Below are 13,858 nucleotides of genomic sequence, written 5' to 3' on the forward strand. Positions count from 1 at the left end.
ATCAGATAAAATGACTCTGATAAAGCCCTACAGGTTAAAATACAATTAATGAGGAAGAATAGAGCAGGAAAAAAAAATCAGGGAAAAAACATCCTGAGTGTCAATAACTCATTGAACAAGTTTTTAAATCAAACATACTCATGGAGTATGCCCTAAGAAATGACGTAACACATCAGAAGAGACAGGCTAAACTAAGTGTGAGGTAGAAAGAACAGTCATTTATCATCATTAACCTCCTGCATTACAATAGCAAATGTGACCCACTACTAGCTACTAATCATCTTCTAGCTTCTCTGTGAACTGCAATGAAAAACATTATTTCTACAAAGCTGTGGGGGTGCATGTGTCAAGCAATGAGAGAAAAGGCAGAACTATGCAAAATTTAACCACATATTCCAGCAACTCAAACATTATGGCAAAATGTCTTTTTCATTTCCATCTAAATACATCTAAATTTTAGAAATCCCAATTAAATATTTAAATATGTAAGAATCATTTCCCAGGTGTTTGCTAAGACCAAGTGAAAATATGTAAATAAAAAAATTTAAAGCTTCAGTTTCTATATTTCAGGCTAAAGCAGATACAGGGGGAAAATTAACTTAAATCTCCTTTCTGATTAATAAGCTTTTTTACAGAGAAAGAAAAGTCTTAAAATTGTATTTGTATTCCATATATATCAGAAACCAGAAAAAAAAGAACAAAGTATTTCTTCTGCAGAAGAAAATATGTACAATTCAAAAGCTAAAAAAGGAGAGAGAGACTTGAAATCCACTTAGATATTAAGTGTATCTAACTTAGAATTTCAGTAGTTAAAAAAAAATAGAGAAAAAGCGGAGTGAACTTTATCATCTATTAAGGAAATTCTGCTTGTAATTTCAGAATGAACAAAAAATAAAATAAAAGAGGGACTTATTTTCAATGCTCAAAGATAGTACCAAAAAAAAGTAAAAACTGAGTCTAAAATTAGACTGTTTTCACTCTAAGAAGACAATATTTAATAATAATGCAAACAATCCTAGAAATAAAGAGCTAAGTTAGTTAGCACATGCACAGGTGGAACACTGTACGGCACTTATTTACAACTTAAGGGGGTTTCTGAAGACAAGAAGAAAGGGAGATAAATGTTTATAGAGTTCAGGATAAGCTTAATGTTAAGTATGCCCTAAGCCCTGGACAAATGGGAAAGACTAACACAGAAAGACTGCTGGCTTCGGCACCTGAGAAGCAAGGGGAAACAGCCCTGACAAATGGCATATCCAGTAGAGCTCCCACCCATCAGTTTGCTAATCCATCAAGCAGACAGAAACCACCCCATCATTATTCAATTGGTTATAGATGGGACATGTTTTCTGTTTCTTTATACCAACATAAAACAGTAAGTGACAGGAGTATAGATAATTTATCATATACCACAGACTAAACATAATTTCCTTTTAAAAACACACTAGCAGCATGCTTTATACATGAACTAGAAACTTGACAATTTTGTTTCATTCTTATACAACAAATAACACATCACAAAGTTGTCATTCATGCAAAAATCTAGGAAAAGCAAAATGTTTAACATTATATAACATACATACATTGTATGTGTGTGTAAAATTAGGTCAAAATAACAGATCACTCTTCCTATGAACTTTTGGAATAAAAACAGTATTTTAAGCTTACTTTCACAAATCACAATGAATTTAATAGCCAATCAAAATTAGAACTACTGACACATACAGTCTGTATGAAGCCACCACAACTTCAGCATGCTTCCTCTGTGTTATAAATTCAAAGCCATACCCAAATTTTGCAGCAATGTCATATACTTGTTTTTCATGCTGAAGAACCTTCTCACGGTCCCCCTCGAACAGTAATGTGGCTACACTTAGTTGATTCGGATCAAATCCTTTAAACTACAAAATATAAAATAAAATTGTATTATTACCGGGAAGCCTTAATCTATAAAATAGTAAACTGAAATACATTTTGCCCTTTTCCTTCTGACTTGCCTCAATCACAGCAGCCTGTTAGACAGTGAGCTTTGAAGCTTTTACATGTCAATTACAGGAACACCTAATATCTGTACTGACTCTGGGAGTACAGCTCATAGGTGAGTGCCTGCTGGACCTGCGCGCAGTCCTGGGCTTGACGCCCAGCACTGCAAGAACACACACAAGGACTGAGGTGAAAAGAAATATACCATATTTCAAAGTATACCCATAGTGTTATAATCACCTACTGAAATAGTAATACAACAGGTAACTTGCCAGAATTCTAACTGTAATTTAAACACACACACACACACACACACACACACACACACACACACACACACACACACACACACACACACACACACACAAATTACAAAATGATAGAGCAAGCAGCTGGCTGGAGCTAACAACATCTCTACAAAACAACCACAACACATTATATAATATCAACAAAAAAGATCTTGTGCATGTAAAGAACTAAGACTAATTTTAAAAAGAAATATATAAATTCACTAGGGGAAAATTAACATGGATGCTCCTGAATACATAAATTATTTCAAATATAATAAAAATTCCAGTGATCATTTGAAAAGGTCAAGTCTCCAAAATTTTCTAGAATAATGAACATGTGATGGTGGTAACAAAGAAAATTCTAAATAATAAGAGGTAAAACTAGATTATATCTTTTTAACTTTTCAAAAGCAAAACAGAAACTATTACAAAGAATGAGTGGTGTCTATTCTCAGGTAGTACTGTACGTAGTAAGACGTAGGCATCAATGTAAAAAGAAGCAGGCTTTAGTCACAGTCACACAGACACAAGGGTCAGCACAAAAGAGGAGGAGGTAAAGAGCAATCTAGATCTTCAGCTAACAGCAAAAGACTGAACAACAAAAACTCTCACCACAACAAAACCCTTTAACTGTCAATTAAAACAGGGAAGGGATGTGAGACAGCCTTATATATATATAAAAAAAAAAAAACAGTCTTATGAAAGGTGTGTATAGGGAGAAAGCAAGAAGAAAACTCATGTGCTGTACATGTACAATTTTAGATTTTTCTTTATTCTTACCTTTGTAATATAAAACTTTTTTAATCCATCCAAAAATGATGTAAAAATAGAGGAGACCTGAGGTTTAAGAGCATGACCTAGAAAGAGAAAAAGTTAACAGTCTAATTAATAGCAAATTATGTGTTTCTCAGATCAAAAGATGGCTTTAATTTACAATTCTAAGGAAAGCAAGCTTTTACAGTTGTAATTTATATGGACACTTATATTAAAATCTTTTACCTCTACATTCTTTCAAAGGTGACAGTGCTTTACTTATAAAAGCCATGGTTTGTTTTCTAAGCCAAATTACTACATGTAACTAATACTATACATAATTTCAGTTATCTTCCAATGGTATAGTTTACACACAGTAAACCACCTCATTAATTTTTATTTTATTAAGAACACCCAGTGGTAGCTGGTTTTGCTATCATTTTTTTAATTATATAGAAACCACACAGAACTATAATCAAATATGGAGTCCATGTGAGGTTTAAGGTTGTTTCTTAATTAATTCTTAACTCATCCAGAATTCTCAGCATAAAACTAGCAATTGCTTCCTTAATCACACTCATGGAGTTAAAATTGCCAAAATAACACAAACAGCATCTCAGAGTCTGCTAAATTAACATCACTGCCTGCAGATTACGCTTAATTGAGTGAGAACCTTCTACTGTTTTCTCATCGTTTTCAAAGAGTAGAAACTTCTCAGCACTGGGGATGGTTCTAGTTAAGTCCCACATCTGCCTTAGTGCTATGAGCACAGTTCAAAAAATATGCCATCCTGTTTATGCAGAATTTTCAAAAAGAATCTGCAAGTACTTAGCAAACCTAAAACTGTCTTTAAATAAAGGTTTTTTCTAGTCTTTCTGGGTTGAGGATTCTGAAGTATGTAAGAACTTCCTTTAAAAGAAATGCAAATGGTAAACTAACTGCTCCTAAAACAAGCACTGACAGGCTTCTGTTGCATTCCAATATATAATACTTATTCACTACATTTATCCCCAATTGCAATGACAAAACTAGGTTACATAAAAGACTAAGTAAAATAGGTCTTACACAGAGACTAAGAGAACCCGAGCTACAGCTTCAACAGTGAAAAACTGAGAGACAATCAAGTAGCAAACAAAGAAAATGAACCGTGGGGTGGCTAGAGACCATCTGGATCAAACTTTGATTGTGTAGAAATGTTTTTCTTTCCTATAAGACGTCAGAGGTGTTTCTCCAGCGTTAACTATGCTTTAAAAGATAATTTAAGCATTTATAAACTAGAAATAGCACATCATCATAATGCTCACTTCTTTTACCAAACAGGACATAACACACATTAATAACTAAAATTAAACACATAGATGTGTTGAGCTTTGCCTAGGGGATCAGGGCTGTAATCCCAGGTATTCAAGAGGATGAGGCAGGAGAATTGAAAGTTCAAGGCCCACTTGGACTAAGACCGAGTTCAAGGCCAGGCTAGGCATCTTATTGAGACCCTGCCTCAGAAAGTAAAAAGAGGGCTGGGATATCATATCATTTAGTGGTACAATGCTTCCCTAGCATGTCCAAAACCCAGCTTTTAGGCCTAGTACCACCATAAGACTTGAGTATGTCTTGAGTTCTTGCACAAAAGATTTAAATTATGCTTTATACAAAAGTCTTCAAATTCACTTAGCTTTAAACAATGCATAAAAACTCCAAATGTTACTAATCCAGTGTGAAAAATACTTAAGGATACATGATCACCTTAGTGACTCTGACTAAGGTGGGCATTATTCCCATTACATTGGTAGGAATCAGCCACATTCATCCACAATACTGAATTAAATTAACTATTATAAAAGTGATAATGGGCTGGCTGGGCATTGGCGGTGCACACCTTTAATCCCAGCACTCAGGAGGCAAAGGCAGGCGGATCTCTGTGAGTTCGAGGCCAGCCTGGTCTACAGAGGGAGTTCCAGGACAGCCTCCAAAACAATACAGCGAAACCCAGTCTCGAAAAACAAAAAATAAAAATAAATAAATAAAAAGAAAGTAAAAGTGACACTGACTTTAAGTGGGTTGACCATTACTAATAACCTGAAGACATTGGTATGCTTTTTTCTTTCATCAAGTACTGTTGCCTATCAAAACTATTATATATTACATATATTTTGGTTAGTGTGCCTTATTTTTATAGTAAATTAATTTCTAAATCTTTTAGTCAGAAAATATGATTAGCATCAACTAGCATATAGCATCAATTTCATGCTGTATTATTAATTCATCTAAAGGGATTTGTTAACAATGTATTTCTGAAGTGATTAGACACAGTTAAAGCATGGAGCTTTGAAATTAGACAAAGGTAGAGTTCGATCACAACTCTACCACTCACAACTTGTACACTCATCACCTTGAAGATCAGCTGACAGTTGTTATATGAGAAATTGTGATACTAACAATGTGCGCACCATTGTGCTATAAATTGTCTAGGATTTGTTCACTTTCTTTTGCTAGTTCAATGATTAATTCAACCAACACCTAAATGGTAAGTGAAGGAGATATAAAGAGGAAGAAATATTCCTCAAATTTGGAAGCCTCGTTCATATAGTAAATATGCATATCATGTCAATATACTGAAAATTGTTAACTTCAATATATTGTTTTAAGGGTTGTATCAGAAAAATAAAAATATTAAAAAATAGTGTAATAAATAATAAGCCTTGTACCTCATTAACCAGTATGACACAAAACCCTCATCAATCAGTCACATGGCTGGTGCAGTTCGGGATATCATTTGCTGTGTTAAGAACTACTCTTTTCATTGCTGAATCATGAGCCATGAAACTATGACTACATAGATAGAAATTCAATGGAATCTGAGAAATAAAAAATGTTATAACCTAAGGGGGAAAGGGTGACCCAGAGGGGAGGGGTATGTGCATATGGTCAAATATGATATCACTGAAGGACATTCTCTATACGAATAAAGAAAGCTAACAAGAAGTCACAGCCAATAGAGGCGTGGTATTTCAAAATGATCTCTCTGGTAGCTAAGTGAAAGGGAAATGAAAGAGTCAAGACTAGATTTCACGAGGTCCAACTTTGTATGCAAACTTAAAAACTACTAAGAATTAAAATAACTTCTTAGTCTAGAAATAGCATGGGTTGTGTGGGCACATCTCTAAAGAAAGAGAATGAGGAAGAGGATGATGGCACCGAAGACCTTTCCTGGAATGCGCACTGTAAACTGTTACATCCTGCTCAGAAATAAAATCTGCCCAAATTACAGGTGGTTTTACAAAGATGTGCATTCTTGAGACAATTCACTACCTCAGTAACACCTAAAAGACAACACAGTTGGATATGACTCTCTTAATACCTAGATCTCCAGGAGGAAATGAAGGAGCAGAAATATTGAGTTGGGGGAACAACAGAGGAGAGCAGGATGAGAGATACCATATTAGAGGAAGCCATTATAGGTCCGAGGAGAGATCTGGCACTAGGAAGATTTCCAGAGACCTACAAGGATGACAGGAACTGACAATCCAGGAAATGGTGGAGAGGATAACCTAAACGCTCTTCCCCTATGATGAGACTGATGACTACTTTTTATGTCATCCTAGAGCCCTCATCCAGTGGCTGATGGAAGCAGAGGCACACACTCACAGATATGCACTGAACTGAACTCTGGAACTTAGTTGTAGAGAGGGAGGGATGAAGATCAAAGGGGTCGGGACCAGGCTGGTGAAACGCACAGAAACAGCTAGCCCGAACAAGGGGGAGCACATGGACCCCAGACTGCTGTCTGGGAGGCCAGCACGGGACTGATCCAGACCCCTGAACATGGATGTCAATGAGGAGGCCTCTGCACTCTAGGGGGCCCCTGGTAGTGGATTAGTATTTTTCCCTGGTGTAAGAAGGGACTTTGAGAGCCCATCCCACGGAAAGGGATGCTCTTGGCCTGGACACATGGGGGAGGGCCTAGGCCAAGCCCAGGATGATGTGGTGGACTTTGAGGAGCCACCATCGAGGGCCCTACTCTGCCTGGGGAGTGGAGGGTGGATGGGGGGGGTAGGTCACGGGTGGGGGTGAAGGGGAGGGAGAGGGAGAAGGGATTGACATGTGAAACAAGCTTGTTCCTAATTTGAACTAATAAAAAAGAAAAAAACAAAACAAAAAAACCCTAGATCTCCAATTATAGGTCAAAACTAATTCTTGATCAGTTAAGACTCTGGCAAACTTACTTAGGTTACTATATAATGTAATCATTTTTCCCTCCATTAAAATTAGGATGCCCTAAGGCACATAACCAAAAGCCTGCCTATCTTAGCCTTTGGCATTTGCTACTGAAAAATGACAACAATTTCAGGAACTGTTTCTGAGGTATTTAAATTCTTAAAACTAAATCCCAAAGTAAACTTCAGCACATGAAAGGCAAAGTAGCAACAACAACAACAACAACAACAAAAACAAAACAGAAAAGTTTAACGTTTTAGAAAAATGTTTTTAGACAAAGCTGCTTACTATTCTCTACCCCAATACCCTTATTATACTACATGTTCTTCACAACCCCACTGCCAATCAAGTAGTCGGTGTTTTGCGATGTTCTCAGTCTTTCTCCCTTAGCTTGCCACCTGCCGGTAGCTAATGGCTGTCCTGAAAACTTGCCCTCTGGTCCGCTGCTGCCACTCCACTCAGGGTACTCCAAACTTGCCCCTGCATTGCTCACCACATGCAGCTTCATCTCTAGTCCATTCCCACCTCACTCACCCTGAGCAACACTGCCACAAAGAGCTCTCTAAGGCAAAGATGATTGACGCCCCCTCCAAAAAGAAAGACACTGCAGGCAGAATAATATCTACAAAAATATTTGGAGTACTCTAAAACATGCTATTATGCTTTCACAATCAACAAATCTAGGCAGGTAGAAGACTCAAGCAAACCTCCATTTCCCCTTGAAGATTCAGAGCAAGTACCACCTCTTTTTTTTTTTTTTTTTTCAAGACAGGGTTTCTCTGTGGCTTTGGAGGCTGACCTGGCACTCGCTCTTGTAGACCAGGCTGGTCTCGAACTCACAGAGATCCACCTGCCTCTGCCTCCCAAGTGCTGGGATTAAAGGCGTGCGCCACCACCGCCCGGCCAAGTACCACCTCTTCCCCATCTTCCCTCCTCTACCTTGGGAAAGCCCATGAATGAAGCAGCTTCACCAGCAACCCAGCCACCCTGTTCTCCACAGTCCTCCACCACCACTGCACTCTCTTTCATAAGACTGAGATGCCTGATTGGACCAAGAGCTCCATGAAGGGCAGCGAGACGACAATCTTCATTCTCTGAAAATTCTGGAGGTTAACAGAGCACATTTTAAAATTGCCACTCCTTACTCACCAAACTGAAACTGCTGGTTGTCCATGAGGCGGATAGATGCAGGAGCACATCTCTGTTTTAAAAGGAAGAAGTGGGGAATCAGTGCAATAGACTAAAAGTCAGACAGCAGGATCTGTTACTTTATAATGTAAGATTTCAAGGACTTAGCTCCTAAAGATACATGGAAAGAAATCGCAACTTGTTATATAACTTCATGAAGACCAAACATCAATCGTTTATAAAAATATTTGGAGAAATCTACGTATACAAGCAATTCATAATTACTCAAACCTTTAATCTTAGCAATACAATATACTTACTGCCTGGCAATAACTTGTGAGAACAACTTAAAAGAAATTCCACTCCTCAAAATAGACTATTGTACAACAAAGTAGAACATTTTAAGACTAAATACGTGTTTTAAGAATTGTGCATTTTTAAATATTTCACTAGGTTCTTGCATAGTAATTTTCCCTTTCTCCCCCCATACCACCCGCTGTCTCTGTCTCTCTCTATCTCTCTCTCTCTCTCTGTGTGTGTGTGTGTGTGTGTGTGTGTGTGTGTGTGTGTGTGTGTGTGTGTGTGTCTCAGTGATGGAATCAACACTGTGGCCATGTACCTGCTGAATAAATGCTCTACCATTCAGATACATCACTAACCTCTTGCATACTTTTAAAACAAGGAAAGCATTGGTGGAAACTGTTACATGCCCCCCGCCTCAAAAAAAACTTCTAAAATATATCTACAATGTCTTCAAAGACAATGCTAGGAACCTTCCCTTCTTTTGAACCCTTCCTCAAAATTATTTAAATAGAAAATTCGGAAGACACACGAGTGCTAAGTTCTTTCAGGGTTATATGTAATGCAAATAGCAATGAAACTTTGATGGTTACGAATATATATCTAGCCAGGTGGTGGCAGCACATGCTTTTAATTCCAGCACTTGAGAGGCAGAGGCAGGCATATCTCTGTGAGTTCAAGGCTAGCCTGGTCTACAGAGTGAGTTCCAGGACAGCCAGGGCTACACAGAGAAACCGTGTCTTGAAACACCAAAAGAAAAACAAAAAATACAAAAAAAGAAGATGCATGACAGATAGAAAGATAAAGGTAGATAGAGAGATAAATAGGCTATAGAGATGGCACAGAAGTTAAGAGCACTGACTGCTCTTCCCGAGGATCCAGGTTCAATCCCCAGCACCCACATGGCAGCTCACAACTGTCTGTAACTACAGTTCTAGGTGATCTGACAGCCTCATACAAACACATACACACAGGCAAAACACTGATGCCATAAAAAAAATAATTAAAAAGAGGGTATTAAAAAAAAGAATACATATCTAAAGAATAAGTCTGCCCCGGTTGGTTGGTTGGGTGGGTGGTGGTGGGTGGTGTGTGTGTGTGTGTGTGTGTGTGTGTGTGTGTGTGTGTGTGTGTGTGTGTGTGTAAAATAACTAGGAAGAAGGGAAAACAAGACAAAACACAAAGTGAAGACAGCAGGCACTGGTTGAACAAACTTCACCTGTAAATCTGCAATCTAAAGTGCTCTGAAATTCATTTTTTTCAGCAATAACTTTCCATCACCAAGTTTCAGATCTAGATGCACTTGGATATGCAGACTTCAAGTGCCCAACTAGGAAAGTGTATGGAAGTGTGCAAGAGCTGAGTACCAACACTGATCCTGAGAATTCGGACAAGACATTCACCCTGCACTAGCTTTGTGATAATAAAAACTATAAAATGGTCTGATGCCCAAAGAGGGTTATGTTTCTTACACAAGATTTTAGGGCAGCTAAAGTTCTACCAAGGGCTGTTTTTAGAGCAGATATTTTGAAAAATGCTGTAAACATTTTTTGAGACAGAATATTGCTATGTAGCCCAGACTGCCTTCAAACACACGGCACTCCTTCTGTCTCAGTCTACAAAAACTGCCATAAAACTGTAAACATTTTGTCTTCGAAGTATCATTTATCAGTAAAGCTATAAAATTCCAAAACTCCTTAAAAGCTTAAAATGTGAATTAAGACATTTTTGGTACTACTTGCTTTTACTTGAATAAGTATTAATTCTTATTAAAGCATAAAATTTTACCCAATAAAAGGATAGGTAAGATTCTTATTTTAAAGGGTAAGCAATTTATTTATTCATCTAAATACTAAAGATGAGATAATTCAATTGATTTTCAGAGTCACCGGCAGGTGATCTGAAGGAACAAACAGTGGCAAGTGATCTTATACACACGATGGCAACAACCCACCCTTCACACCGTGCTTTCCAACTCGGCCCTGCTCTTATTTCACATAATCAGCAGCACTGTCCCAGGAGCAGAACCTGCACTAACAACTTCTCAGACAGGCACAGAATGGATAAGGTTAAACTGTTTGTCCAAGGTTAGAAGGCTATGAGATACCAAAGAAGGCACCAAGATGTCCTAATTACTGATGAGCAGTTTCAAGCACGACACACAGTCTTGAGTGAGCGCACACACACACAAACACACAATCAATAAACACACAGTGTTTAGCCTCATATTCAAGTCAAAGATTACATCAAAACTACCACATCTGCCATTTTGTGCCTTATTAAAAGCGTAACAGGGGCTGGAGAGATGGCTCAGAGGTTAAGAGCACTGGTTGCTCTACCAGAGGTCCTGAGTTCAATTCCCAGCAACCACATGGTGGCTCACAACCATCCCCTATGAGATCTGGTGCCCTCTTTTGGCGTGGAGGCAGAATGTTGTATACATAATAAATAAATAAATAAATAAATAAATAAATAAATAAATAAATGTGTAACGGTTTAAAAATTACAAAGGGAGATGGGTGGTGGTGATGCACAACTTTAATCCCAGCACTCTGGAGGCAGAGGCAGGTGGATCTCTGTGAGTTAGAAGCCAGCCTGCTTTACAAAGTGAGTTCCAGTACAGCTAGGGCTACCCAGAGAACCCTGTCAGGAAAATTAAAAAAAAAAAAAAAAAAAAAAAAAACCACAAGGGATAATTTCAAATTTTGGTATAAAGGTATTATAGTTTGGTCAGGGATTCCTAAAAGCACTGTCAGTTTCCAATATACTAAAGGAGGATTAATTTTCTTCACATTTATAATTCCAGATGCCTTTAATAAAATGAGTGTAGTGACTTTTAATAAAACATATGAAACCTGATTAGGGCAAATTTTCTTTCTTCATAAAATAAACAGACTATCTATAGGCATACATGAGATAAAATCTGTAATATACATGTTTGTATGTTCTGGCATAAGCACATTATAAAATACTAAAGAATTCAGAACTCCTTTTCGATGGGGTGTTAAATTCCTGATGAGAACTGTAAATTCTACTTGCTGCCACGAGCCAGATTCTACTGCAATTGCCTCAAGAGCGGGTGCTATTAACAAAAACAAGCAACACATGTGTGTTAAGGAAACGGGAGTCAAAGACACCTCTCTCAGTAAAAGCTTATTGTTGGGGGGAAGCTGGACTACTAGGATGCCTTTTTTCTCTCTTACATGACTTAATTATAGGAATGCACAATTTTCCTAAATAGGTGAATAAGATATTTTTTAAAAAGAAACTGCTGTAATTCCTTAGATATGATAATCATATTGTGATTATAAAGAATGTTGTTCTTGAGCTGGAGAGATGGCACAGGGGTTAAGAGCACTGACTATTCTTCCAGAGGTCCTGAGTTCAATTCCCAGCAACCACATGGTAGTTCACAACCATCTGTAGTGGGATCTGATGCCCTCTTCTGGTGTGCACTGTATACATGATAAATAAATAAATCTTTTAAAAAAAAAAAAAGAATGTTGTTGTCTTATTTTTTAGGAGATGACTGCTAAAGTACTTAGGAGTCAAGTGTTAGGGTGTCTGCAACTTCATTGCTAATAGTCCATATACATAAGCGACAAACAGAAAACAGTGGCTCTATGAAGTGAATATGCAGGTGACAGCTATACTATTTATCCCAATGTTCTAGGTATAAATTTTTCAAAATTAAAAAAAAAAAACTAGAAAAATAGGCAAGAAAGCTTTAGAGTACTTGCTAAATCATGCAGCTACCAATATTCACCAAAATTGAATGTGATTTTAACTTGGTGGCTGAGTTACATAACAAATACTACCCCAAAACAAAGCATGAACACTGACTTTTAGAAATAAATTATCTAATTCAAGTCAACAGATTTAATGTTTCATATTTTTTCCAAAGTCAATAAATAGTTTTTCAGTTGCTGTCTTAAGTAAATTCACAGAAGCAAAGAATGCAAATAAAAAATAGTATCTAGTTAGTATGCTGGCCTCTGGCAACTGATAATTTGAAAATTATTACAGATCATTCTAATATACAAAAAATTTACTTAGAATATGAAACAATTAAAAGTTACTACAGCAACTGATTGAAGAGACGTTCATATAATCAAAATATCAAAATCATGTCTCTGGTGCATGTATAGCTCAGATCAAGTTGTCTCCACTGCTTTCAAAACTAAATGGTGAGGTCAAACTAAAAAACTAACTCAATCCTCTTTCAAGGATGGAGAGTATAAACTCTAAGAGCTGAAAGTTCAAATTCAAACCATCCCATCCCAATAAGCAACACTGAGCCCACTATAACAGATAAGGAGGCAAGGAGCCCTGGCTACAGTGACCCCCTGCTGGTAGGTGTCAGAAGTAATCTGGGAGGGCTGTTTCAGGGCAAATAAAAATTGCTTACTCCAACTAAAATTAATGAAATAACTAAGTGTACTTACTAGAATTTCTTGTGCGTCTGCGTGTACAATCTTCTTATAGTTAGTAGCTAACAAAGACAGTATAAAAACTTACTGTGCACTAATTAAAAACTATCAGTTGTTTTATCTTGATGAATAAATAGATAAGCACACAGAACTCAAATACAAGTACAGATTTGATCAAGTCAAAATTCTAACTATTTATTTCCTTTGAGGGCTTTACAAACCAGAAATTTTCTTGAATCTAACCCTAGAAAGTAAAATTTAGAATTACTATCTATGCTAAATTAAAAAGAAACAGTATCTCAATCCAACTATATCTTAGAGATTTCTGAAGAGTGCTTTCCTTACATTATGCCATGGTTACTGTCAGAGAGAGACAGTGTGCGCTTGAGATGGGGCATATGAGTAGAGCTGTCTCTTACGTAAGTAGCTTTTACTAGAGCTTTTAAGTCCCTCCAAGACTGCTACTATTTCAATTTCTTACAGATAAATGCCAAAGCTAGTGAGCCATCTTTAAACTGTAATGGTTTCTTCCATGGGTAAGCCAAACTTCCTGCCCAAATTCCTGATCCTAAAAACTGTCAGAAATAGTCTAGCCTGGCAGTGGTGGCGCATGCCTTTAATCCCAGCACTTGGGAGGCAGAGGCAGGTGGATCTGTGTCCAAGCCAACCTGGGCTGTTACACAGATAAATCCAGTCTCGAAAAAACAAAAATTAAAGAGAAAGAAAATAAATAGTCTAAATGTTTTATCAGAAACAAGT

General features: G+C 37.3%; 1 protein-coding gene across 1 annotated transcript in view; it reads right to left on the reverse strand.

Annotated features, from left to right (window-relative positions):
- Window positions 1-13,858, reverse strand: part of Agps (alkylglycerone phosphate synthase) — a 106,293-nt gene that overhangs the window by 31,291 nt on the left and 61,144 nt on the right. Inside the window, exons 12-14 of the mRNA XM_027420134.2 lie at window positions 8,391-8,442; window positions 3,054-3,130; window positions 1,789-1,901 (exon numbers count right to left, since the gene is read on the reverse strand). Of these exons, the coding sequence (XP_027275935.1) occupies window positions 1,789-1,901; window positions 3,054-3,130; window positions 8,391-8,442 (242 nt within the window). The remainder of the gene's footprint in view (window positions 1-1,788; window positions 1,902-3,053; window positions 3,131-8,390; window positions 8,443-13,858) is intronic.

This window comes from Cricetulus griseus, chromosome 6, assembly GCF_003668045.3.
Source record: "Cricetulus griseus strain 17A/GY chromosome 6, alternate assembly CriGri-PICRH-1.0, whole genome shotgun sequence".
NCBI lineage: Eukaryota > Metazoa > Chordata > Mammalia > Rodentia > Cricetidae > Cricetulus > Cricetulus griseus.